The following is a 24,673-nucleotide window of genomic DNA, read 5'->3' as shown; positions in this document are numbered from 1 at the left end:
CATTTTAATAATGGAAAACTAGTTGCTTTAATAATGTTTACATACTGCTTTACTCATCTCGTATGTATATACTGTATTCTATTCTACTGTATTTTAGTCAATGCCACTCTGACATTCCTCGTCCTAATACTAATATATTTCTAATTCCATTCTTTAACTTTAGATTGTTGTGAATTGTTGGATATTACTGAGCTGTTGGAGCTAGCATTTCGCTACACCCGCAATAACATCTGCTAAATATGTGTATGTGACCAATAAAATTTGATTTGATTTGACTATCCAACACAACACTGGAACTCTTCCAAGTCAAGGTAAGCTTTCGGTTTTACTAATTTATTGCCACCAAGGCCCACCGGTGTGACTGCTTACTGTAATGTGTAACTGCACACTGTAATGTTACTGCATGATTGTAGAGGGTTTACTAACGCGTTAGTTCTATTAGCTATGCTGACTATAACAGTACTTTAGCTAATATGGTGACACCGATGTAGGCTGTGTGTAGGGGTTTGGCTTGTAAAGTTTTTTTTGCCTGGTCACGCTGATGTGTTGTGCATTGAAGTTCACAAGCGAAAGGAAGAGGTGAGAGTGTTTACACGTGATCAGGTGTGCATTCATTCGGCTGATTCAGGATAGCTTCAAATAGTCCTCGTTGAGGAATATATCCATTCCTCTCGAGTTCTTGGCTCTTTCCTGAACCTCAGGAACTTGACCACTATCTTGACCATCTGACCACTGTCGGCCTGGACCTGTCACCTGGGTTGGTGGTGGGTTTTCCAGTCCTGTGGGCGTGCTCCACCTCAATCTTCCTGTGGTCCATCTTGAGTTTTTCCGAGATAATTTCCCACCATCCAGGTCTCATGTGGAGATTCTGCAATTCTGTCCACAACCATGTTGTTCCACCTTGATTGTCCTTTGAGATAATCCGATTTCTCACTGTTATCATGGATTCACATACAGAACTGAGGTCCTCTCTCAATAACTTACAGATTGCTGTCATCTTGACATTCTCCTGTTTAAACTCATCGAGCTGACCCTGGGAGAACTGCAAACTGTTCTTCAGGTCCTGGACCACTAGGGTCAGGTCGTCCATTATTTTATTAGCTGACCCCACCAGTTTTTGGACAAAACACTTGAAGCTATTTTGTGTCGTTGTAACAACTGTTTGTAAAACTATTTTTGTTCGCTTAAAATATCCTCCACCGGTGATAGAGAGACACCACTGTCCTCAACGGTACTCCCACTGGCTTTGGTCTTTGTCATGGTAACAACATAGATTACGCTGTTGCTCCTCGCAGATCCAGACAGGGCAGGTCGCAGGGAAGATTGATATCAACAAACAGTAGGGTTCAAGACAGCCACAAGCTTAGAACAATCCACTCCACTGATCCCTGACCTACGAGGGGGTGCAGACATCTGTTCCAGCTCAGCAATAGCACACTTGATTATTAACCTCAGGGGGCACTATTTTCACCTCCGGATGAAAAGCGTGCCCAAAGTAAACTGCCTGCTACTCAGGCCCAGAACCTAGGATATGCATATAATTTGGATAGAAAACACTCTAAAGTTTCCAAAACGGTTAAAATAATGTCTGTATAACAGAACTGATATGGCAGACAAAAACCTGAGAAAAATCCATCCAGGAAGTGGGATTTGTTTATGTTTGTAGTTTTATATTGAATGCCTATACAGTATCCCATGACTTAGGACAAAAATTGCACTTCCTATGGCTTCCACTAGAGGTCAACAGTCTTTAGAAATTGTTTCAGGCCTGTATTCTGAAAAATGAGGGAGTAAGACCACTGAGTGAGTGGACCCTGGGAAGTCCCCAGGCCTGTTTGCTGCGCACGACCGAGAGCACACCTTTCTTGTTTTTCTTTTATATTGACGAAGCTATTGTCCGGTTGAAATATTATTGATTATTATGACTAAAAACAACCTGAGGATTGATTATAAACATCGTTCGACATGTTTCTATGAACTTTAATGATACTATTTGGATTTTTCATCTGCCTGTTGTGACTGCTTGTTGTGACTGCCAACAAAACGCGCCAACAAAACTGAGGTTTTCGAATATAAAGAGGGACTTTATCAAACAAAACAAACATTTATTGTGAAACTGGGAGTCTTGTGAGTGCAACCATATGAAGATCATCAAAAGTAACTGATTCATTTTATCGCTATTTCTGACTTTTGTAACTCCAATGCTTGGCTGGTAACTGTTTGTAATATTTTGTGTGCTGGGCGCTGTCGTCAGATAATCACATGTTATGGTTTCGCCATGAAGCCTTTTTGAAATCTGACACCGCGGTTGAATTAACAAGAAGTTCATCTTTAAGCCGATGTATAACACTTGTATGTTTTATGAATTTATATTATGAGTATTTCTATTTTTGAATTTGGCGCTCTGCAATTTCACCGGATGTTGGCCAGGTGGGATGGTAGCGTCCCACATACCCATAAGAAGATAACTAATTAGGTTTGATACATTGAATCAGGTGTGTTTGTGCTGGGCTGGAACAGAAGGATGCACACCCAGCAGGGTTGGCCTGTTCCATTTCTAATAGGTTTATAAACTCAGCAAAAAATAAACATTTTTTCAGGACTCTGTCGTTCAAAGATAATGAGTAAAAATCCAAATAACTTCACAGATCTTCATTGTAAAGGGTTTAAACACTGTTTCCCATGCTTGTTCAATGAACCATAAACAATTAATGAACATGCATCTGTGGAACGGTCGTTAAGACACTAACAGCTTACAGAAGGTAGGCAATTAAGGTCACAGTTATGAAAGCTTAGGACACTAAAGAGGCCTTTCTACTGACTCTCAGGGTTCCTGCTCATCTGCGTGAACATGCCTTAGGCATGCTGCAAGGAGGCATGAGGACTGCAGATGTGGCCGGGGCAATAAATTGCAATGTCCGTGGGATCAATTTGGAGGTAGAGGGTCCGTCATGGTCTGGGGCGTTGTGTCACAGCATCATTGGACTGAGCTTGTTGTCATTGCAGGCAATCTCAATGCAGTATGTTACAGGGAAGACATCCTCCTCCCTCATGTGGTACCCTACCTGCAGGCTCATCCTGACATTATGGCAGCATCCGCGCAAAACGAAAAAGGGAAACATGATCGAATACAAGCAAGTGTAGCTATTCCCTCCGCAAGGCAATTAAACAAGCTAAGCGCCAGTATAGAGACAAAGTAGAGCAATTCAACGGCTCATACACGAGACGTATGTGGCAGGGTCTACAGTAAATCACGGATTACAAAAAGAAAACCAGCCCCGTTGTGGACACCGACGTCTTGCTCCCAGACAAATTGAACAACTTCTTTGCTCGCTTTGAAGACAATGGGACCTGTTGGATCGGAGGGTGAGGGCCTAGGGCCATTCCCCCCAGAAATGTCTGGGAACTTGCAGGTGTCTTGGTGGAAGAGTGGGGTAACATCTCACATCAAGAACTGGCAAAGCTGGTGCATTCCATGAGGAGGAAATGCACTGCAGTACTTAATACTGACGGTAACTTTTGATTTTGACCCCCCTTTGTTCAGGGACACATTATTCAATTTCTGTTAGTCACATGTCTGTGGAACTTGTTCAGTTTATGTCTCAGTTGTTGAATCTTGTCATGTTCATACAAATATTTACACATGTTTGCTGAAAATAAACGCAGTTGAGAGGACATTTATTTTTTTGCTGAGTTTACATTTTGTGTTGACTTAAACTGTATTTTTGTTCACAAAATGTGCTAACATAGGTACATATACAATCCATGGTATACAAGGATGTACACTTATTCTCTTGGGGCATTCATTGGGATCTCTTCATCTGCTTTACATCTCTCTGTATCAGAGGACAGAAAGCATCACAAAAGAAACAGGCTGCATTACACTCAAATTAGACAGCCCTGAATATTATGTTGTTATATCTCTCTGTCCTCAGTTTCTCACTAGGAACTGGAAATTGAGAATATTTTCATAATGTCCTTACACAAAGGTACCTGCCCTATCCAGAGTAGCCTACTCTCCCTTCTGAAAGCTTGAACTGCTAGCTAATCCATTCACCCTCTTCCATGGCTGTTAGCTAGCTACCGAGCTACAAATTCATTTAGACTTACAATGATAAATACATCAAGATAGCTAGCTGACTAGCTAATATCAAGTTAGCAAACTGGTGAAATTTAATCCACTTAGCCAGCTATACAGTATGTATACACTAAGGTTCTGTAGCTAGCTAGCTAATAATACATTGATTTTGATAATTAAAAAATATATTTACTTACTTGAAAAGGGGTTTCCACTGCCTCTGTTTTCTGGCTCCTTAGAAAAACGAAATAATTAGCAATCTTCCCGAAGATTCCGGTGGTAGCAAAATGCAGCCAGCCATGTGGATGATTGGAGAACTTCCAACAGACTGATTTTGGTCTTCCAACATGGTGACTGGTGCGGTTGTTAGGTGATTTGTGACACAACTGTAAGCCCTCTATGATTAGTGAAACGTGTCATAATGGCCTCACCATATAAATGTGTTCTTATTCTATTTCTATGGAAACAAATCAGCACTAATCATTGCTAGCTTGCTAGCTATCAAAGTGGGTGTTCACTTAGGGCCAATGGTGAAATTAATTGCACTTTTATGTCAAATTAGTAAACTGGCTAGTTGAGTTTTACAAACATGTCTGTGTTGTTTTTTTTTGTATCCTTTTGAAATTATATTTAGTGACATTTTATTTCAAACCTAGACTTTCAAATCTCGTATTCCCCTACATGGGGACTATTCGGGAACCCAACCCCCACCCTACAAAAAAAAAACATTTTTACAAATATTTATTTATACTTTTTTCCCCTGCTGATGCACTTGTTCTGTAATTGTCATGGTGTTCCTGAATCCCACCGTTTTTACCTTTCTAACAGTACTAAACATATGTTTGTAGGACTTATAGTTAATAAAGGTCATTTTCAATATATGTGTTGCTTAGAAAATGCCAACAGAGGGCGTCAACCCTCATCCAGTGGCAGTTTAGATTTAGGCAGTTTAGACTACTTTTAAATTTGATTTTAAAACAATGGAGCAAATAGATTACATTTCATATTGGTTTAAAGTTTAAATTAAATTTAGTTTAGAAGACGGATTCAATTTAACTACACTGAACACTGAATATAAACACAACATGTAAAGTGCTGGTCCCTTGTTTTATGAGTTGAAATAAAAGATCCCAAAAATGTTGTGCACAAATAGTTTACATCCCTGTTAGCGAGCATTTTATCCTTTCTCAAGATAATCCATCCACCTGAGAGGTGTGGCATATCAAGAAGCTGATTAAACAGCATGATCATTACACAGGTGCACCTTGTGCTGGGAACAATATACGTTTTTGTCACACAACACAATGCCACAGATGTCTCACGTTTTGAGTGAGCGTGCAATTGGCATGTTGACTGCAGAGCTGTTGCCAGAGAATGTAGTGTTTATTTCTCTACCATTAGCTGCCAACATCGTTTTAGAGAATTTGGCAGTACGTCCAACCGGCTTCACAACCATAGACCACATGTAACCATGCCAGCCCAGGACATCCACATCCGGCTTCTTCACCTGTGGGATCGTCAGAGGAGGGGGGGGGAACTCATTCTGATTGACTGGTCCTGGCTCCCCAGTGGGTCGGCCTGGCTCCCCAGTGGGTGGACCTATTGCCCTCCCAGACCCACCCAAGGCTGCGCCCCTGCCCAGTTATGTAAAATCCATAGATTAGGGCCTAATTTATTTATTTCAGTTGACTGATTTACTTATATGAACTCAGCAAAATCTTTGAAATTGTTGAACGTTGCGTTTATATTTTTGTTCAGTATGGTATTCATTTAAAACTAGGTTTAAAGTTTTGTGCACCAACATGAATAGTTAAACCTTGATTTAACCCAGTTTAAGAGTTAATCCATTTTGGTGCAACCCACCCTTAATGTGTAAGTGAACGGATCAGTTTGCAGACAGACATGAGGGCAGATTCCCATCCAGTAGAGGGAGAGGGGAGCAAAAATATCCAGTGTCACAGTGGTAATATTTAAACACAACTGGAGACAGTCATTTTTGTGACAGGTTATTATTGACACGTCAGCGCTATAGTACCTAGCAAAATAGTGTAGAAGCAATTGCTAACTAACTGTAAACAATTGTAGGAATCTTGGCTAACTGTGAGGCAAACAATTCACTTATTTATTTAGTTAACCTATCTGATCAAAGATAGGTTAACTAAAAAAAAAATATAGCTAACTAAGCCAATCACAGGTCTCCGTTTACTGTACATTATAAGGTCGTCCGGGTTAGGGTTTTTGGACAGGGGGAAGGCCGTCATTGTTAACCGTCAAGTTAACTGACTTGCCTCATTAAATAAAGGTTAAATAAATAAGAGGAAGGTGGGTGACAAGATTGATGGAGAGAGGTGTAGGATGAGGTAGGACAGAACTCTGACTGGCATCTCTCTATTGGATGGTGCTAAGGGTTTAGAGGGGACTTATCAGGGGTTGATTATCTGGGGAGTGTAGACACTCTTACCAAGATGAAGTGTAGCAGGGGACTGCTTCTCTGGCAAATTCAGAAGAGGTATCAGTTCCGTACAAAGGGGGCAGAGTTCACCAGGGCTAAGGTGAATGAGAAAGGAGGAATGTCCTAACTACAATGATCACTAGGAACCAATCAGAATCAAATGGGACAATATGGTTAGGGACTAACATGAAATTGTCCAGTAAGAAAGGCTTGTTTTTGTTGCAAAATGTGTTCTGTTTTACTACGGTGTGCATTAATGAATACACCCCATGTCTTACCTAGAGAGGTTTGTGAGTAAATGAGAGGGGATAGTGGAGTTTTCTCACCATCTGAAGGATGTCTTCTATCCTCAGCTGGGCATCTGCTTCCTGCTCATCCAGAGAAAGGGTACTGCAGAAACATTTCACCTGATTGGTCAATATAGCCGTTGAAGCGATAGAGTACATGACAGTGTCATCAGCATATAGATGAATTTTACACTTATCTCATCAACGATATTGTTTTTGTAGAGAGTGAACAGTAATGGACCAAGTATAGAACCTTGTGGGACCTCTTTAACCAACTCCAATGGCTCCGACTGGATTCCGTTGACTCTAACAGCCTGACTTCTATCCTTTAGATAGTCATGAAACCAACGACAGGCATCCGATCCCAGTCCTATTAACAGCGAGTTGGTCCCCTTACGCTGATACAACAGCCTCCACTCTTCTGGGAAGGTACTCCACTAGATGTTGGAACATTGCTGAGGGGACTTGCTTCCATTCAGCCACAAGAGCATTAGTGAGGTTGAGCACTGATGTTGGACGATTAGTCCTGGCTCACAGTCGGCGTTCCAATTCATCCCAAAGGTGTTCAATGGGGTTGAGGTCAGGGCTCTGTGTAGGCCAGTCAAGTTCTTCCACACTGATATTGACAAATCATTTCTGTATGGACCTTGTTTTATGCATTGTGGCATTGTTATGCTGAAACAGAAAAGGGCCTTCCCCAAACTGTTGCCACAAAGTTAAAAGCACAGAATCGTCTAGAATGTCATTGTATGCTGTAGTGTTCGGGCTAAGGGGCCTAGCCCAAACCGTGAAACTCAGCCTCAGACCATTATTCCTCCTCCACCAAACTTACAGTTATGCATTGGGGCAGGTAGCGTTCTCCTGCCATCCCCCAAACCCAGATTTGTCCATCTAACTGCCAGATGTGATTTCATCACTCCAGAGAATGTGTTTCCACTGGTCCAGAGTCCAATGGCGGCAAGCTTTACACCACTCCAGCCGATGCTTGGCATTGCGCATGGTGATCTTAGGCTTGTGTGCGGCTGCTCGGCCATGGAAACCCATGTCATAATGCTCCCGACGAACAGTTATTGTGCTGATGTTGCTTCCAGAGGCAGTTTGGAACTCGGTAGTGAGTGTTGCAACTGAGGACAGAATATTGTTACGCGCTACGCACTTAGGACTTGACGGTCCTGTTCTGATAGCTTGTGTAGCCTACCACTTCGTAGCTGAGCCGTTGTTGCTCCTAGACATTTCCACTTCACAATAACAGCACTTACAGTTAACCGGGGCAGCTCTAGCAGGGCAGACATTTGATGAACTGACTTGTTGGAAAGGTGGCATCCTATGGCAGTGCCACGTTGAAAGTCACTGAGCTCTTCAGTAAGGCCATTCTACTGCCAGTGTTTGTCTATGGAGATTGCATGGCCGTGTGCTCGATTTTATATACCTGTCAGCAACGGGTGTGGCTGAACTAGCCAAATCCACTAATTTGAAGGTGTGTCCACATACTTTTGTATATATAGTGTATGTGGCCATTAGCTGCTTGTGTGTGTATGTGTGTGTGTACATGTGTTCATATTTGAGTGTGTGTGTTTGTCCATGCCTGCATGTTTGTGTGTACCTTAGTATATTAGCAGTAGCTTTTCTCTCCTGTGGCAATAGGTCTGGATCTCTGAGTATCTCCTCAAGTAGACAGATCACTCCCATCTTCAACTCACTGTTCATCTCAAAGTCCTAAACAACACACACACACACACACACACACACACACACACACACACACACACACACACACACACACACACACACACACACACACACACACACACACACACACACGTAAGAGATATTGCCCGAGAAGCCGTTGTTTGGAGGATACAGCGCATTCGGGAAGTATTCAGACCCCTTTACTTTTTTTCCCTCAATCTTCACACTTTTTCCCCCTCAATCTACACACAATACCCCATAATGACTAAGCAAAAACAGATTTTTACAAATGTTTACAAATGTATTACAAATAAAAAACACATACCTTATTTACATAAGATTTCAGACCCTTTGCTATGAGAATTTAGCTCAGGTGCATCCTGTTTCCATTGATCATCCTTGAGATGTTTCGACAACTTGATTGGAGTCTACCTGTGGTAAATTACATTAATTGGACTTGACTTGGAAAGGCACACGCCTGTCTATATAAGGTCCCACAGTTGACAGTGCATATCAGAACAAAAACCGAGCCATGAGGTCGAAGGAATTGTCTGAGAATTCAGGGGAGAAGGGCATTGGTCAGCGAGGTGACCAAGAACCAGATGGTCACTCTGACAGAGCTCTAGAGTTCCTCTGTGGAGATGGGAGAACCTTCCAGAAGGACAACCATCTCTGCAACACTCCAAAAATCAGGCCTTCATGGTAGAGTGGCCAGACGGAAGCCACTCCTCAGTAAAAGGCACACGACAGCGCGCTTGGAGTTTGCCAAAAGGCATCTAAAGGACTCTGAGACCATGAGAAACAAGATGGAACTCTTTGGCCTGAATGCAAGCGCCACGCCTGGAGGAAACCTGGCACTATCCCTACGGTGAAGCATGGTGGTAGCAGCATCGTGCAGTGGGGATGTTTTCCATCGGCAGGGTCTGAGAGACTAGTCAGGATTGAGGGAAAAATGAACGGAGCAAAGTACAGAGAGATCCTTGATGAAAACCTGTTCCAGAGCGCTCAGGACCTCAGACTAGGGCAAAGGTTCACCTTCCAACAGGACAACAACCCTAAGCATGCAGCCAAAACAATACAGGAGTGGCTTCGGGACAAGTCTCTGAATGTCCTTTAGTGGCCCACACAGGATCTGGACTTGAACCCGATCAAACATCTCATAAAGCCCAGCTCTGTGGAGTGTACGGCTTAAAGTGGTCCTATGGACAGATACTCCCATCTCCGCTGTGGAGCTTTGCAGCTCCTTTCAGGGTTATCTTTGGTCCCTTTGTTTCCTCTCTGATTAATGACCTTAATGGTCTGTGCGATTTGGTGGGTGGCCCTCACTTGGCAGGTTTATTGTGGTGCCCTATTCTTTCCATTTCTTATAATGGATTTAATGGTGCTCCGTGGGATGTTCATAGCAAAGGGGGTGAATACATATGGGTGCACCACTTCTCCGTTTTTGATTTTTGAAACAAGTTATTTTCTACATTTCACTTCACCAATTTGGACTATTTTGTGTATGTCCACTACATGAAATCCAAATAAAATCCATTTAAATTACAGGTTGCAACTTCCCACTCAACGTAAACAAAACTAAGGAGATGATTGTGGACTTCAGGAAACAGCAGAGGGAACACCCCCCTATCCACATCGATGGAACAGTAGTGGAGAGGGTAGTAAGTTTTAAGTTCCTCGGCATACACATCACAGACAAACTGAATTGGTCCACCCACACAGACAGCATCGTGAAGAAGGCGCAGCAGCGCCTCTTCAACCTCAGGAGGCTGAAGAAATTCGGCTTGTCACCAAAAGCACTCACAAACTTCTACAGATGCACAATCGAGAGCATCCTGGCGGGCTGTATCACCGCCTGGTACGGCAACTGCTCCGCCCACATTCGTAAGGCTCTCCAGAGGGTAGTGAGGTCTGCACAACGCATCACCGGGGGCAAACTAACTGCCCTCCAGGACACCTACACCACCCGATGTTACAGGAAGGCCATAAAGATCATCAAGGACAACAACCATCCGAGCCACTGCCTGTTCACCCCGCTATCATCCAGAAGGCGAGGTCAGTACAGGTGCATCAAAGCTGGGACCGAGAGACTGAAAAACAGCTTCTATCTCAAGGCCAGATACTCAGACTGTTAAACAGCCACCACTAACATTGAGAGGCTGCTGCCAACACAGTGACTCAATTCCAGCCACTTTAATAATGGGAATTGATGGGAAATTATGTAAAATATATCACTAGCCACTTTAAACAATGCTACCTAATATAATGTTTACATACCCTACATTATTCATCTCATATGTATACGTATATACTGTACTCTATATCATCTACTGCATCTTTATGTAATACATGTATCACTAGCCACTTTAACTATGCCACTTTGTTTACATACTCATCTCATATGTATATACTGTAGTCGATACCATCTACTGTATCTTGCCTATGCTGCTCTGTACCATCACTCATTCATATATCTTTATGTACATATTCTTTATCCCCTTACACTTGTGTGTATCAGACAGTAGTTTTGGAATTGTTAGTTAGATTACTTGTTGGTTATTACTGCATTGTCGGAACTAGAAGCACAAGCATTTCGCTACACTCGCATTAACATCTGCTAACCATGTGTATGTGACAAATAACATTTGATTTGATTTGAAACAAAATAGGAAAAATGCCAAGGGGGTGAATACTTTTGCAAGGCACTGTAGTGTCATACCCAAGAAGTATCGAGGCTGTAATCGCTGCCAAAGGTGCTTCAACAAAGTACTGAGTAAGGGGTCTGAATACTTATGTAAATGTGACATATATTTTTTGGGGTGCAAACATTTATGAAACCAGTTTTTAATTTGTCATTATGGGATATTGTGTGTAGATTTTTTAAATACGGCTGTAACCTAACAAAATGTGGAAAAAGTCAGGGAATCTGAATACTTTCCAAAGGTACTGTACATACACAGTGTGTACAGACCTGGGAGTGTTTTGAGACCCAGTGTCGAAGTACGTTGAGGACTCTGTTAGTAGCAGCTCTTCTGATGATAAACTCCTTATCACATGTCCTCTCTGAGTTATTAAACACTGGTGGAGAGAGGAGAACAATTAGTGTGTGTGTGCTTGTGTGTGTGTGTGTGTGTGTGTGTGTGTGTGTGTGTGTGTGTGTGTGTGTGTGTGTGTGTGTGTGTGTGTGTGTGCGTGTACACCTGGGGGAGAGCCATGTCCTGCTGCAGCTGTAGCAATAGCAAAGGCTGAGGCAGGAGAAACAGAACAACGAGAGTTCTCCCCTGATTGAACTAGAGAGAGAAAGTTTAAGAGAGAGACAGAGAGAGAGAGAGAGAGAGAGAGAGAGAGAGAGAGAGAGAGAGGAAAAGTTATCCATTCACAAGCACACACAGCATTTCCACCTTGTGCTAACAGAATGTTCACAGTCCCAACATTTCTTTCACCGTCTGAGACAATCTACAATATTCAGTCCAATACTGTCACCTTGTCTCAGCTGCCCTACATATGGGCTGCTTTAATGTCATCCAAACAGCATTAAGCTAAATCCAAGAAAAACTGTTACCAGTCTGACCACACACACACACACACACACACACATACACACTCACACACACACACACACACACACACACACACACACACACACACACACACACACACACACACACACACACACACACACACACACACACACACAGCTCCTCTGGCTCTGAAGCTCCGACCAGTGACTTGGGCTTGTTTAAATGAAGTGTGAGTCACAGGGAAATAATCCTATGTGAATCTGGCCTCACTAAACATTCACTCCACTGAGGATATGTACCACTGGAATGAAAGCTAACCCAAACACACTTCAGCCCACCTTGAACAAAAAAGGGAATCAGGTAATTAACTCTAAGATTTGTTAATGCAAAAACATATGTCTTACCTAAAAACACTTCAACATTTGACTATCCAGGGAAATAAAGAAAAATGTGCTTTTGTGCTGAAAATAAATTCAGATCAATGCAGACACAGACTTCTCTTTTTCTTTATTTTCCTGGGATAGTCACCTGTTGAAGTGTCCTTGGGTAAGGAATACTTTTTTGAATATATAGTGGGGCAAAAAAGTATTTAGTCAGCCACCAATTGTGCAAGTTCTCCCACTTAAAAAGATGAGAGAGGCCTGTAATTTTCATCATAGGTGCACTTCAACTATGACAGGCAAAATGAGGAAAAAAAATACAGAAAATCACATTGTAGGATTTTTAATGACAGAGGGAATGGGAATGAGGAGATTTTGAATGTGTATTTATTCTGGATCCCCATTAGCTGCTGCCAAGCAGCTACTCCTCCTGGGGTCCAGCAAAATTAAGGCAGTTATACATATGAAAAACAATGGCCTCTACTCTACTACCACTTATCTATAACACAAAATACATGTGTACATGCGTCTATAGTGCGCATGTCATTGTGTGTTTGTATGCATTTGTCTATGTTTGTGTTGTTTCACAGTCCCCACTGTTCCATAAGGTGTATTTTTATATGTTTTTTAAAATCAAATTTTACTGCTGGCATGAGTTACTTTGATGTGGAATAGAGTTCCATGTAGTCATGGCAATATGTAGGACTGTGCACCTCCCATAGTCTGTTCTGGACTTGGGGACTGTGAAGAGACGGCGGCATGTCTTGTGGGGTATGCATGTGTGTCTGAGCTGTGTGCCATTAGTTCAAACAGACAGCACGGTGCATTCAACATGTCAATACCTCTCACAAATACAAGTAGTGATGAAGTCAATCTCTCCTCCACTTTCAGCCAGGAGAGATTGACATGTATATCATTAATGTTTGCTCTCTGTGTAAATTCAAGGGCCAGGCGTGCTGCCCTGTTGAGCCATTGCACTTTTCCTAAGTCCCTCTTTGTCATACCTGACCACACGACTGAACAGTAGTCCAGGTGCGACAAAACTAGGGCCTGTAGGACCTACCTTGTTGATTGTGCTGTTAAGGCAGAGCAGCTCTTTATAATGGACAGACTCCCCATCCTAACTACTGTTGTATCAATATGTTTGAAACATGACAGTTTACAATCCAGGGTTACTCCAAACAGTTTATTCTCCTCAACTTGCTCAATTTCCACATTATTCATTCCAAGATTTAGTTGAGGCTTAGGGTTTAGTGTATGATTTATCCCAAATGCAACGCTTTTAGTTTTTGAAAGATTTAGGACTAACTTATTCCTTGCCACCCTTTATGAAACTAACTGCAGGTCTTTGTTAAATGTTTGTTAAGTGTTGTTGATTTGTATAGTGTTGAGTCATCCGCATATTAGACACACTGGCTTTACACAAAGGCCTAGACAGCTGCCCTGACGAATTCCTGATATTATACCTGGATTTTGTGGGAGAGGCTTCCAATAAAGAACACCCTTTATTCATTGTCCACAATATATCAGGGGGTGTGAAGCTATAACTTTCATGGGTCAACCTGTCACCAGAGGGCGGCAGAGCCCGTCCTAGAGACATTAATTACCCTCAGGTGTGTCCTATTACTCATTATGATTTCCCTGTTAAAAGAGGTGTGTTTTCTGGTTTCCTTTGCAGAAGCTTGAATTGTAAAGTGTGTGTTTGTTTCCTGAGTGAGTTCTCGAGACTTAGTGATTGTTTTTTTTCCCAGTGATCCTGGGGCTGCTGTTTATCAGTAAAGTAATTATGTTTATCCTGAAGCACTGATTCCTTTTCTGGTCTCGTCTCTGCACCTGGGTCCAACCTCACCACGTCACAATAACACATATGTTTTTCCAGCAACAGACTACGATTGATAATGTCAAAAGCTGCACTGAAGACTAACAAAACAACCCCCACAATTTATCATCAATTTCTCTCAGCCAATCATCAGTCATTTGTGTAAGTGCTTGTTGAATGTCTGTCCCTATAAGCGATCTGAAATTCTGTTGTCAATTTGTTACGGTGAAATAGCGTTGTATCCGGTCAAACACTTTTTTTTCGAAAAGTTTGCTAAGGGTTGGTAACATATTGATTGGTCGGCTATTTGAGCCAGTTAAGGGGGCTTTACTATTCTTAGGTAGGGGAATAACTTTTGCTTCCCTGAGGGCACACACTGTTTACTAGGCTTAAATTGAAGATATGGCAAATAGGAGAGGCAACATCGTTCACTATTATCCTCAGTCCTTTTCCATCCAAGTTGTTAGACCCCGGTGGCTTGTCTTTGTTGATTAGACAAATTGTTTCACTTCTTCTACACTTCACAGAATTCAAAATTACAATGCTTGTCTTTCAAAATTTGGTCAGGGTGTGTTGTGTCAGAATTTGTTGCTGGCGTGTCATGCCTAAGTTTGCTAATCTTGCCAATGAAAAAAATCATTAAAGTAGTTGGCAATATCAGTGGATTTTGTGATGAATGAGCCATCTGATTCAATGAATAATGGAGTGGAGTTTGCCTTATTACCCTAAAATTAATTTAAGGTGCTCCAAAGCTTTTTACTATTATTCTTTGTCATTCATCTTTGTTTCATAGTGTAGTTTCTCCTTTCAAATAAGGAAATAATAAGGAAGCAGAGCATAAAGGAGTGACCAACGTTGTCTGGAAGAGAAAGGGATGAGGAGGAAAGAGTAGGGTAGAGAGTCAATGATTGGATTTTCCATTTGGGGGAGGGGGACACACACCAGCCGAAAATGTTTGTATTTTCTAGTTTATTTGAAAATACCACCTCTTCAAATACTCAGTATTCAAATATAGTTTATATAGGAGTTTCAACTAAAAGGCAACTATTTTCTTGGATATTCCACTACAGAAAACCAAATAATATTTTTAAGTACTGTATTTTGAATACTTCTCAAACAACCAAATAATATTTGAAAGTATTTGAATATACAATATTAGTCAAAAGTTTGGACACACCTACTCATTCAAGGGTTGTTCTTTACTTTTACTATTTTCTTGTAACGGCGTTCTTCGTTTGGCGCAAGAAAGTCGGACCGAAATGCAGCGTGTTGGTTACTCATGTCTTTAATGAAACAAATGACGATACATGAAATAACTTATAAATACAAAAAACAACAAACGGAACGTGAAAAACCTATACAGCCTGTCTGGTGAACACTAACACAGAGACAGGAACAATCACCCACGAAATACAAAGTGAAACCCAGGCTACCTAAATACGGTTCCCAATCAGAGACAAAGAGAATCACCTGACTCTGATTGAGAACTGCCTCAGGCACCCAAACCTATGCAACACACACCCCTAATCAGCCACAATCCCAATAACTCAAAAACCCCACTAAGAAATACAACAAACAAACCCATGTCACACCCTGGCCTGACCAACTAATTAACTAAAACACAAAATACTAAGACCAAGGCGTGACAGAACCCCCCCCCCCTAAGGTGCGGACTCCCGAATGCACCTCAAAACCATAGGCAGGGTCCGGGTGGGCGTCTGTCCATGGTGGCGGTTCCGGCTCGGGACGTGGACCCCACTCGATAAATGTCATAGTTCCTCCCCTTCGCGTCCTGGGATGATCCACCCTCGCCGTCGACCATGGCCGAATAGTCCTCACCCAGAACCCCACTGAACTGAGGAGCAGCTCGGGACCGAGGGGCAGCTCGGGACCGAGGGGTAGCTCGGGACCGAGGGGCAGCTCGGGACAGAGAGAAAGCCCAGTACTGAGATGAAGCCCAGTACTGAGATGAAGCCCAGCCAGGCAGTTGAATCCGGCAGATCCTGGCTGACTGGCGGATCTGGAAGAGTTTGGTTGACTAGCAGATCTGGAAGAGTCTGGTTGACTGGCAGATCTGGAAGAGTCTGGCTGACTGGCAGATCTGGAAGAGTCTGGCTGACTGGCAGATCTGGAAGAGTCTGGCAGATCTGGAAGAGTCTGGCTGACTGGCAGATCTGGAAGAGTCTGGCTGACTGGCAGATCTGGAAGAGTCTGGCTGACTGGCAGATCTGGAAGAGTCTGGCTGACTGACTGCTCCATGCTGACTGGCGGCTCTGGCTGCTCCATGCTGACTGGCGGCTCTGGCTGCTCCATGCTGACTGGCGGCTCTGGCTGCTCCATGCTGACTGGCGGCTCTGGCTGCTCCATGCTGACTGGCGGCTCTGGCTGCTCCATGCTGACTGGCGGCTCTGGCTGCTCCATGCTGACTGGCGGCTCTGGCGGCTTCTTGCAGACTGACGGCTCTGACTGTTCCATGCAGACTAACAGCTTTGGCAGCTCCTTGCAGACTGGCAGCTCCTTGCAGACTGGCAGCTCCTTGCAGACTGGCAGCTCCTTGCAGACTGGCAACTCCATGCAGACTGGCAACTCCATGCAGACTGGCAGCTCCATGCAGACTGGCAGCTCCATGCAGACTGGCAACTCCATGCAGACTGGCAGCTCTGGCTGCTCCATGCAGACTGGCAACTCTGGCTGCTCCATGCAGACTGGCAACTCTGGCTGCTCCATGCAGACTGGCAACTCTGGCTGCTCCATGCAGACTGGCAACTCTGGCTGCTCCATGCAGACTGGCAACTCTGGCTGCTCCATGCAGACTGGCAACTCTGGCTGCTCCATGCAGACTGGCAACTCTGGCTGCTCCATGCAGACTGGCAACTCTGGCTGCTCCATGCAGACTGGCAACTCTGGCTGCTCCATGCAGACTGGCAACTCTGGCTGCTCCATGCAGACTGGCAGCTCTAGCTGCTCCATGCAGACTGGCAGCTCTAGCTGCTCCATGCAGACTGGCAGCTCTAGCTGCTCCGAACAGGCAGGAGGCTCCGGCAGCGCTGTAGTGGAGGAAGGCTCTAGAAACGCTGAACAGGCGGGAGACTCCGACAGCGCAGGAGTGGGAGAAAGCGCTGGCTGCGCTGAATAGGCGAGGCGCACTGCAAGGCCTGGTGCGTGGTACTGGAACTGGTGGTACTGGATCGAGGACACGCACAGGAAGCCTGGTGTGGGGAGCTACCATCGGAGGACTGGTGTGTGAAGGTGGCACAGGATGGACTGGACCGTGAAGGTGTACTGGAGAGCCTGAGAGCAGGACTGGCACAGGACGTGCAAGGCTAGGTAGGTACACAGGAGGCCTAGTGCGTGAGGCTGGCACATTTTTCACCAGCCGACTAACACGCACCTCAGGACTAGTATGGAGCGCTGACCCAGGTGCCATTAAATCCCCGACACGCTCCGTCGGACAAATCTTATACCTAAACTAGCAACTCCCTCATTATTCTCTCCTCCAATTTCCCCATTAACTCCTTCACAGTCTCTGCTTCGCTCACCTCCAACACCGGTTCTGGTCTCCTCCTTGGTTCCTCACGATAAACAGGGAGAGTTGGCTCAGGTCTGTCTCCTGACTCAGCCACTCTGAGCCCCCCCCCAAGAAATTTTTTGGGGCTGATTTTCTGGTTTCGCTCTGCACCGCCGTGTCACTCTTTTCGACTCCATTCTCCTATAGCCCTCTTTCGCACTGCTCCAGCGAATCCCAGGCAGGCTCCGGCACCCTCTCTGGGTCGGCCGCCCACCTGTCTATTTCTTCCCACGTCGTATACTCCAATCCTCTGCTGTCCATAACGTCCTCCCTTCGCTGCTCCAGCTGCCTGTTAACACGCTGCTCGGTCCGTGTGTGGTGGGTGATTCTGTACCGGCGTTCTTCGTTTGTCGCAAGAAAGTCGGACCGAAATGCAGCGTGTTGGTTACTCATGTCTTTAATGAAACAAATGACGATACATGAAATAACTTATAAATACAAAAAACAACAAACGGAACGTGAAAAACCTATACAGCCTGTCTGGTGAACACTAACACAGAGACAGGAACAATCACCCACGAAATACAAAGTGAAACCCAGGCTACCTAAATACGGTTCCCAATCAGAGACAAAGAGAATCACCTGACTCTGATTGAGAACCGCCTCAGGCAGCCAAACCTATGCAACACACCCCTAATCAGCCACAATCCCAATAACTCAAAAACCCCACTAAGAAATACAACAAACAATAAACCCATGTCACACCCTGGCCTGACCAACTAATTAACTAAAACACAAAATACTAAGACCAAGGCGTGACATTTCTACATTGTAGAATGATAGTGAAGACAAACTATGAAATAACACATATGGAATCAAGTAGTAACCAAAAAAGTGTGAAACAATTTGATATATTTTAGATTCTTCAAAGTAGCCTTGACAGCTTTGCACACTCTCGACATTCTCTCAACCAGCTTCGACTGGAAGGCTCTTCATGCTGAGCACTTGCTGGCTGCTTTTCCTTCACCCTGCGGTCTAAATCATCCCAAACCATCTCAATTGGGTTGCGGTCGGGTTATTTTGGAGGCCAGGTCATCTGATGCAGCACTCCATCACTGTCCTTCTTAGTCAAATAGCCCTTACACAGCCTGGAGGTGTGTTGGGTCATTGTCCTGTTGAAATACAAATGATAGTCCCACTTAGCGCAAACCAGATGGGATGGCATCTCGCTGCAGAATGTTGCGGTAGCCATGCTTGTTAAGCGTGCCTTGAACTCTAAATAAATCACAGATAGTGTCACCAGAAAAGCACCCCTACACCATCACACCTACATGCTTCATGGTGGGAACTACACATGCAGAGATCATCCGTTCACCTACTCTACGTCTCACAAAGCCAGGGCGGTCGATCCAAAAATAGGAAATGTGGACTCAGACGAAATAACAAATTTCTATCGGTCAAATGTTCATTGCTCGTGTTTCTTGGCTCAAGCAAGCCTCTTATTCTTATTGATGTCCTTTAGTAGTGGTTTCTTTGCAGCAGTTAGACAATGAAGGTCTGATTCACGTTGTGACCTCTGAACATTTGATGTTGAGATGTGTCTGTTACTTGATCTTTGTTGAATAATTTATTTGGGCTGCAATTTCTGAGGCTGATAACTCTAATGAACTTATTCTCTGCAGAAGAGGTTCCTTTCCTGTGAGAGCCAGTTTTATTATAGAGCTTGATGGTTTTAGTGCGACTGCACTTGAAGAAACTTTGAAAGTTCTTGAAATTTTCCGGATTGACTGACCTTCATGTCTTAAAGTAATGATGGACTGTCATTTCCCTTTGCTAATTTGAACGGTTCTTGCCATAATATGGACTTGGTCTTTTACCAGATAGGGCTATTTTCTATATACCACTCCTACCTTGTCACAACACAACTGATTGGCTCAAACGCATTAAAAGATTGAAAGAAATTCCACAAATGAACTATTAACAAGGCGCAGTACCTCAACAAATCAAATTGTATTTGTCACATGCACTGAATAAAACAGGTGTAGACCTTACAGTGAAATGCTTACTTACAAGACCTTAACAAACAATGCATTTTTATGAAAATACATCAAGAAAGTAAAAGAAAAAAGTAACAAATATTTGAAGAGCATCAGTAAAATAACAGGCTATATAAAAGGGGTACCGGTACAATTAATGAGTCACCGGTGTTGTGGTAATTGAGGTAATATGTAAATGTAGGTAGAGTTATTAAAGTGACTATGCATAGATAATAACAGAGAGTAGCAGCAGCGTAGAAGGGGGGCAATGCAAATAGTCTGCGTAGCCATTTGATTAGATGTTCCGGAGTCTTATGGCTTGGGGGTAGGAGCCTCTTGGACCTAGACTTGGCCCTCCGGTATTGCTTCCCATGCGGTAGCAGAGAGAACAGTCTATGACTAGGGTGGCTGGAATCTTTCACCATTTTTAGGGCCTTCCTCTGACACAGCCTGGTATAGAGGTCCTGGATGGCAGGAAGCTTGGCCCCGGTGATGTACTGAGCCGTACGCACTACCTTATGTAGTGCCTTGCGGCCGGAGGCCGAGCAGTTGCCATACCAGGCAGTGATTTAACCCGTCAGGATGCTCTCGATGACGCAGCTGTAAAACCTTTTGAGGATATGAGAACCCATGCCAAATATTTTCAGTCAGGGGGAAAAGGTTTTGTTGTGCCCTCTTCAAGACTGTCTTGGTGTGCTTGGACTATGTTAGATTGTTGGTGATGTGAACGCCAAGGAACTTGAAGCTCTCAACCTGCTCCACTACAGCCCTGTCACCGAAAATCGTGGCGTGCTCGGTCCTACTTTTCCTGTAGTCCACAATCAACTCCTTTGTCTTGATCAAGTTGAGGGAGAGGTTGTTGTCCTTGCACCACATGGTCAGGTCTCTGACCTCCTGTCAGAGCAGCTCATAGATCACTGCACCTGTACATAGCTCATCTGTAAATAGCCCATCTGATCTACCTCATCCCCATACTGTATTTATTTATTTACCTTGCTCCTTGGCACCCCAGTATCTCAACTTGCACATCCTACCAATCCAGTGTTGATTTGCTATATAGCAATTACTTTGCCACCATGGCCTATTTATTGCCTTACCTCTCTTATCCTACCTCATTTGCACATGCTGTATATAGATTTTCCTACTGTATTATTGATTGTATGTTTGTTTATTACAAGTGCTTTATTTGATCTTGGCCAGGTCACAGTTGGAAATGAGAACTTGTTCCGTACGCACAAGCCTACCTGGTTAAATAAAGGTGAGATAAAAAATAAAAAAAATAAGAAAATAAACTGTCGCATCATTGTCGGTGATCAGGCCTACAACTGTTGTGTCATCGGCAAACTTAATGATGGTGTTGGAGTTGTGCCTGGCCGTGCAGTCATGAGTGAACAGGGACTACAGGAAGGGACTGAACACACAGCCCTGAGGGGCCCCCGTGTTGAGGATCAGCGTGCTGGATGTGTTGTTACCTAACCTTCCCACCTGGGGGCAGCCCGTCAGGAAGTCCAGGATCCAGTTGCAGAGGGAGGTGTTTAGTCCCAGGGTCCTTAGCTTAGTGATGAGCTTTGAGAGCACTATGGTGTTGAACACTAAGCTGTAGTCAATGAATAACATTCTCACATAGGTGTTAATTTTGTCCAGGTGTGAAAGGGCAGTGTGGAGTGCAATAGAGATTGCATCATCTGTGGACCTGTTGGGGAGGTATGCAAATTGGAGTGGGTCTAGGGTTTCTGGGAGGATGGTGTTGATGGGAGCCATGACCAGCCTTTCAAAGCACTTCATGACTACTGGTTGAGAGAATGTGAAAAGCTGTCAAGGCAAAGGGTGGCTACTTTGAAGAATCTCAAATACAAAACATATTTTGATTTGTTTAACCCTTTTTTTACTACATGATTCCATATTTGTTATTCCATAGTTTATGTCTTCACTATTATTCTACAGTGTAGAACACAGTCATAATAAAGAAAAACCATTGAATGAGTAGGTGTGTCCAAACTTTTGAATGGTACTGTATGGTACCATTCAAAAATAATAAATATGATGGCTGTGAAATATTTGATGAAGAACCAAAAACTAAATTAGTCTAAATATATGATCATTAGCACATGGTTTGGAAGGCTCTCAGGTATTCATTTTAATGTAGCCTAGAATTAAATACATGAGGGACATGGAATCACCTCAACGTTAGAATAGACCACTTTTGCAGATTTAAAATGATGAACAAATACAGTGCCGTATTCCAGATTTTGTTATGTTACAACCTGAATTTAAAATGGATGAAATTTAGATTTTCCGTCACCATAATGTCAAAGTGGAACTATGGTTTTATATATATTTTTTTATTAATACAAAACAAAAGCTTAAATGTCTTGTCAATAAGTATTCCACCCCTTTGATATGGCAAGCCTAAATAAGTTCAGGAGAAAAATATGCTTAACAAGTTACGTAATAAGTTGCATGGACTTTTTTTGAATGACTACCTCATCTCTGTACCCCACAAATATAATTATCTACAGTGCAATCGGAAAATATTCAGAGCTCAGGTCCATCCTGTTTCTATTGATCATCCTTGAGATGTTTCGACAACTTGATTGGAGTCCACCTGTGGTAAATTAAATTAATTGAACTTGGCTTGGAAAGGCACACGCCTGTCTACATAAGGTCTCACAGTTGACAGTGCTTATCAGAGCAAAAACCGAGCCATGAAGTCGAAGGAATTGTCTGAGAATTCAGGGGAGAAGGGCATTGGTCAGGCAGATGACCAAGAACCCGTCACTCTGACAGAGTTCTAGAGTTCCTCTGTGGAGATGGGAGAACCTTCCAGAAGGACAACCATCTCTGCAACACTCCAACAATCAGGCCTTTATGGTAGAGTGGCCAGACGGAAGCCACTCCTCAGTAAAAGGCACATGACAGCGCGCTTGGAGTTTGCCAAAAGGCACCCAAACGACTCTTAGACCATGAGAAACAAGATGCTCTGGTCTGATGAAACCAAGATTGAATTCTCTGGCCTTTAATGCCAAGCGTCATGTCTGGAAAAAAAACTAGGCACATCTCATCACCTGGCCAATACCATCTCTACGGTGAAACATGGTGGTGAATTGAATTTAAAATGGATGAAATTTAGATTTTCCGTCACCATAATGTCAAAGTGGAACTATGGTTTTATATATATATTTTTTTATTAATACAAAACAAAAGCTTAAATGTCTTGTCAATAAGTATTCCACCCCTTTGATATGGCAAGCCTAAATAAGTTCAGGAGAAAAATATGCTTAACAAGTTACGTAATAAGTTGCATGGACTTTTTTTGAATGACTACCTCATCTCTGTACCCCACAAATATAATTATCTACAGTGCAATCGGAAAATATTCAGAGCTCAGGTCCATCCTGTTTCTATTGATCATCCTTGAGATGTTTCGACAACTTGATTGGAGTCCACCTGTGGTAAATTAAATTAATTGAACTTGGCTTGGAAAGGCACACGCCTGTCTACATAAGGTCTCACAGTTGACAGTGCTTATCAGAGCAAAAACCGAGCCATGAAGTCGAAGGAATTGTCTGAGAATTCAGGGGAGATGACCAAGAACCCGTCACTCTGACAGAGTTCTAGAGTTCCTCTGTGGAGATGGGAGAACCTTCCAGAAGGACAACCATCTCTGCAACACTCCAACAATCAGGCCTTTATGGTAGAGTGGCCAGACGGAAGCCACTCCTCAGTAAAAGGCACATGACAGCGCGCTTGGAGTTTGCCAAAAGGTACCCAAACGACTCTTAGACCATGAGAAACAAGATTCTCTGGTCTGATGAAACCGAGATTGAATTCTCTGGCCTTTAATGCCAAGCGTCACGTCCGGAAAAAAAACAGGCACTTCTCATCACCTGGCCAATACCATCTCTACGGTGAAACATGGTGGTGGCAACATCATGCTGTGCAGATGGTTTTCAGCTACAGGGACTGGAAGACTAGTCATGATCAAGGGAAAGATAAACGGAGCAAAGTACAAAGAGAATCTCGATGAAAACCTGCTCAAGAGCGCTCAGGAAGTAGAAAATGGCGCTGACAGAGAGGGCTGCCTCGCATCTAGTCCTTAGGAAACTTTGCAGTATTTTGTTTTTATATGTATTATTTCTTACATTGTTATCCCAGAAAATCTTCACGGTTATTACATACAGCCGGGAAGAACTATTATATATGAGAGCGGTGTCAACTTACAAACACTACGACCAGGATTACGACTTTCCTGAAAAGGGAAGACATCAGGGATTGTAACATACTCTGTTTCACGGAAACATGGTTCTCCCGGGATATGCTGTCGGAATCGATACAGCCTCCTGGATTCTTTGTACGCTGCACTGACAGGAATAAACTTCTCTCTGTGAAGAAGAAGGGCGGGGGTGTATGTTTCATGATTAACGACTCATGGTGTAAATGTAGCAACATACAGGAACTCAAGTCCTTTCGTTCACCTGACCTATAATTCCTCACAATCAAATGCTGACCGTATTATCTCAAGAGAATTCTCCTCGATTATTGTCACAGCCGTGTATATCCCCCCTCAAGCTGATACCACGACGGCCCTCAAGGAACTTCACTGGACTTTATGCAAACTGGAAACCATATATCCTGAGGCTGCATTTATAGTTGCTGGGGATTTTAACAAAGCAAATTTGAGGCTACCTAAATTCTACCAGCAGAGGTAGTCGCGCTGGCAAAATTATGGATCACTGCTACTCTAACTTCTGTGATGCATATAAGGCCCTCCCCCACCCTGCCTTGGGGCAAATCTGACCACGATTCCATTTTGCTCCTCCCTTCCTATAGGCAGAAACTCAAATGGGATGTACCCATGCTAAGAACTATTCAATGCTGGTCTGACCAATCGGATTCCACTCTT

The 24,673-nt window shown here is 43.4% G+C and overlaps 1 protein-coding gene across 1 annotated transcript in view; it reads right to left on the bottom strand.

Moving 5' to 3' along the window:
• rasgrf2b (Ras protein-specific guanine nucleotide-releasing factor 2b) overlaps positions 1-24,673 on the bottom strand; it is a 181,462-nt gene that overhangs the window by 24,262 nt on the left and 132,527 nt on the right. The window contains exons 19-22 of the mRNA XM_064973592.1: positions 11,707-11,796; positions 11,478-11,584; positions 8,421-8,533; positions 6,857-6,920 (exon numbers count right to left, since the gene is read on the bottom strand). Of these exons, the coding sequence (XP_064829664.1) occupies positions 6,857-6,920; positions 8,421-8,533; positions 11,478-11,584; positions 11,707-11,796 (374 nt within the window). The remainder of the gene's footprint in view (positions 1-6,856; positions 6,921-8,420; positions 8,534-11,477; positions 11,585-11,706; positions 11,797-24,673) is intronic.

Source organism: Oncorhynchus masou, chromosome 1, assembly GCF_036934945.1.
Source record: "Oncorhynchus masou masou isolate Uvic2021 chromosome 1, UVic_Omas_1.1, whole genome shotgun sequence".
Classification (NCBI taxonomy): Eukaryota; Metazoa; Chordata; class Actinopteri; order Salmoniformes; family Salmonidae; genus Oncorhynchus; species Oncorhynchus masou.
Note: the sequence above shows the minus strand (reverse complement) of the source record. Positions and strands in the feature narration are given on the sequence as shown.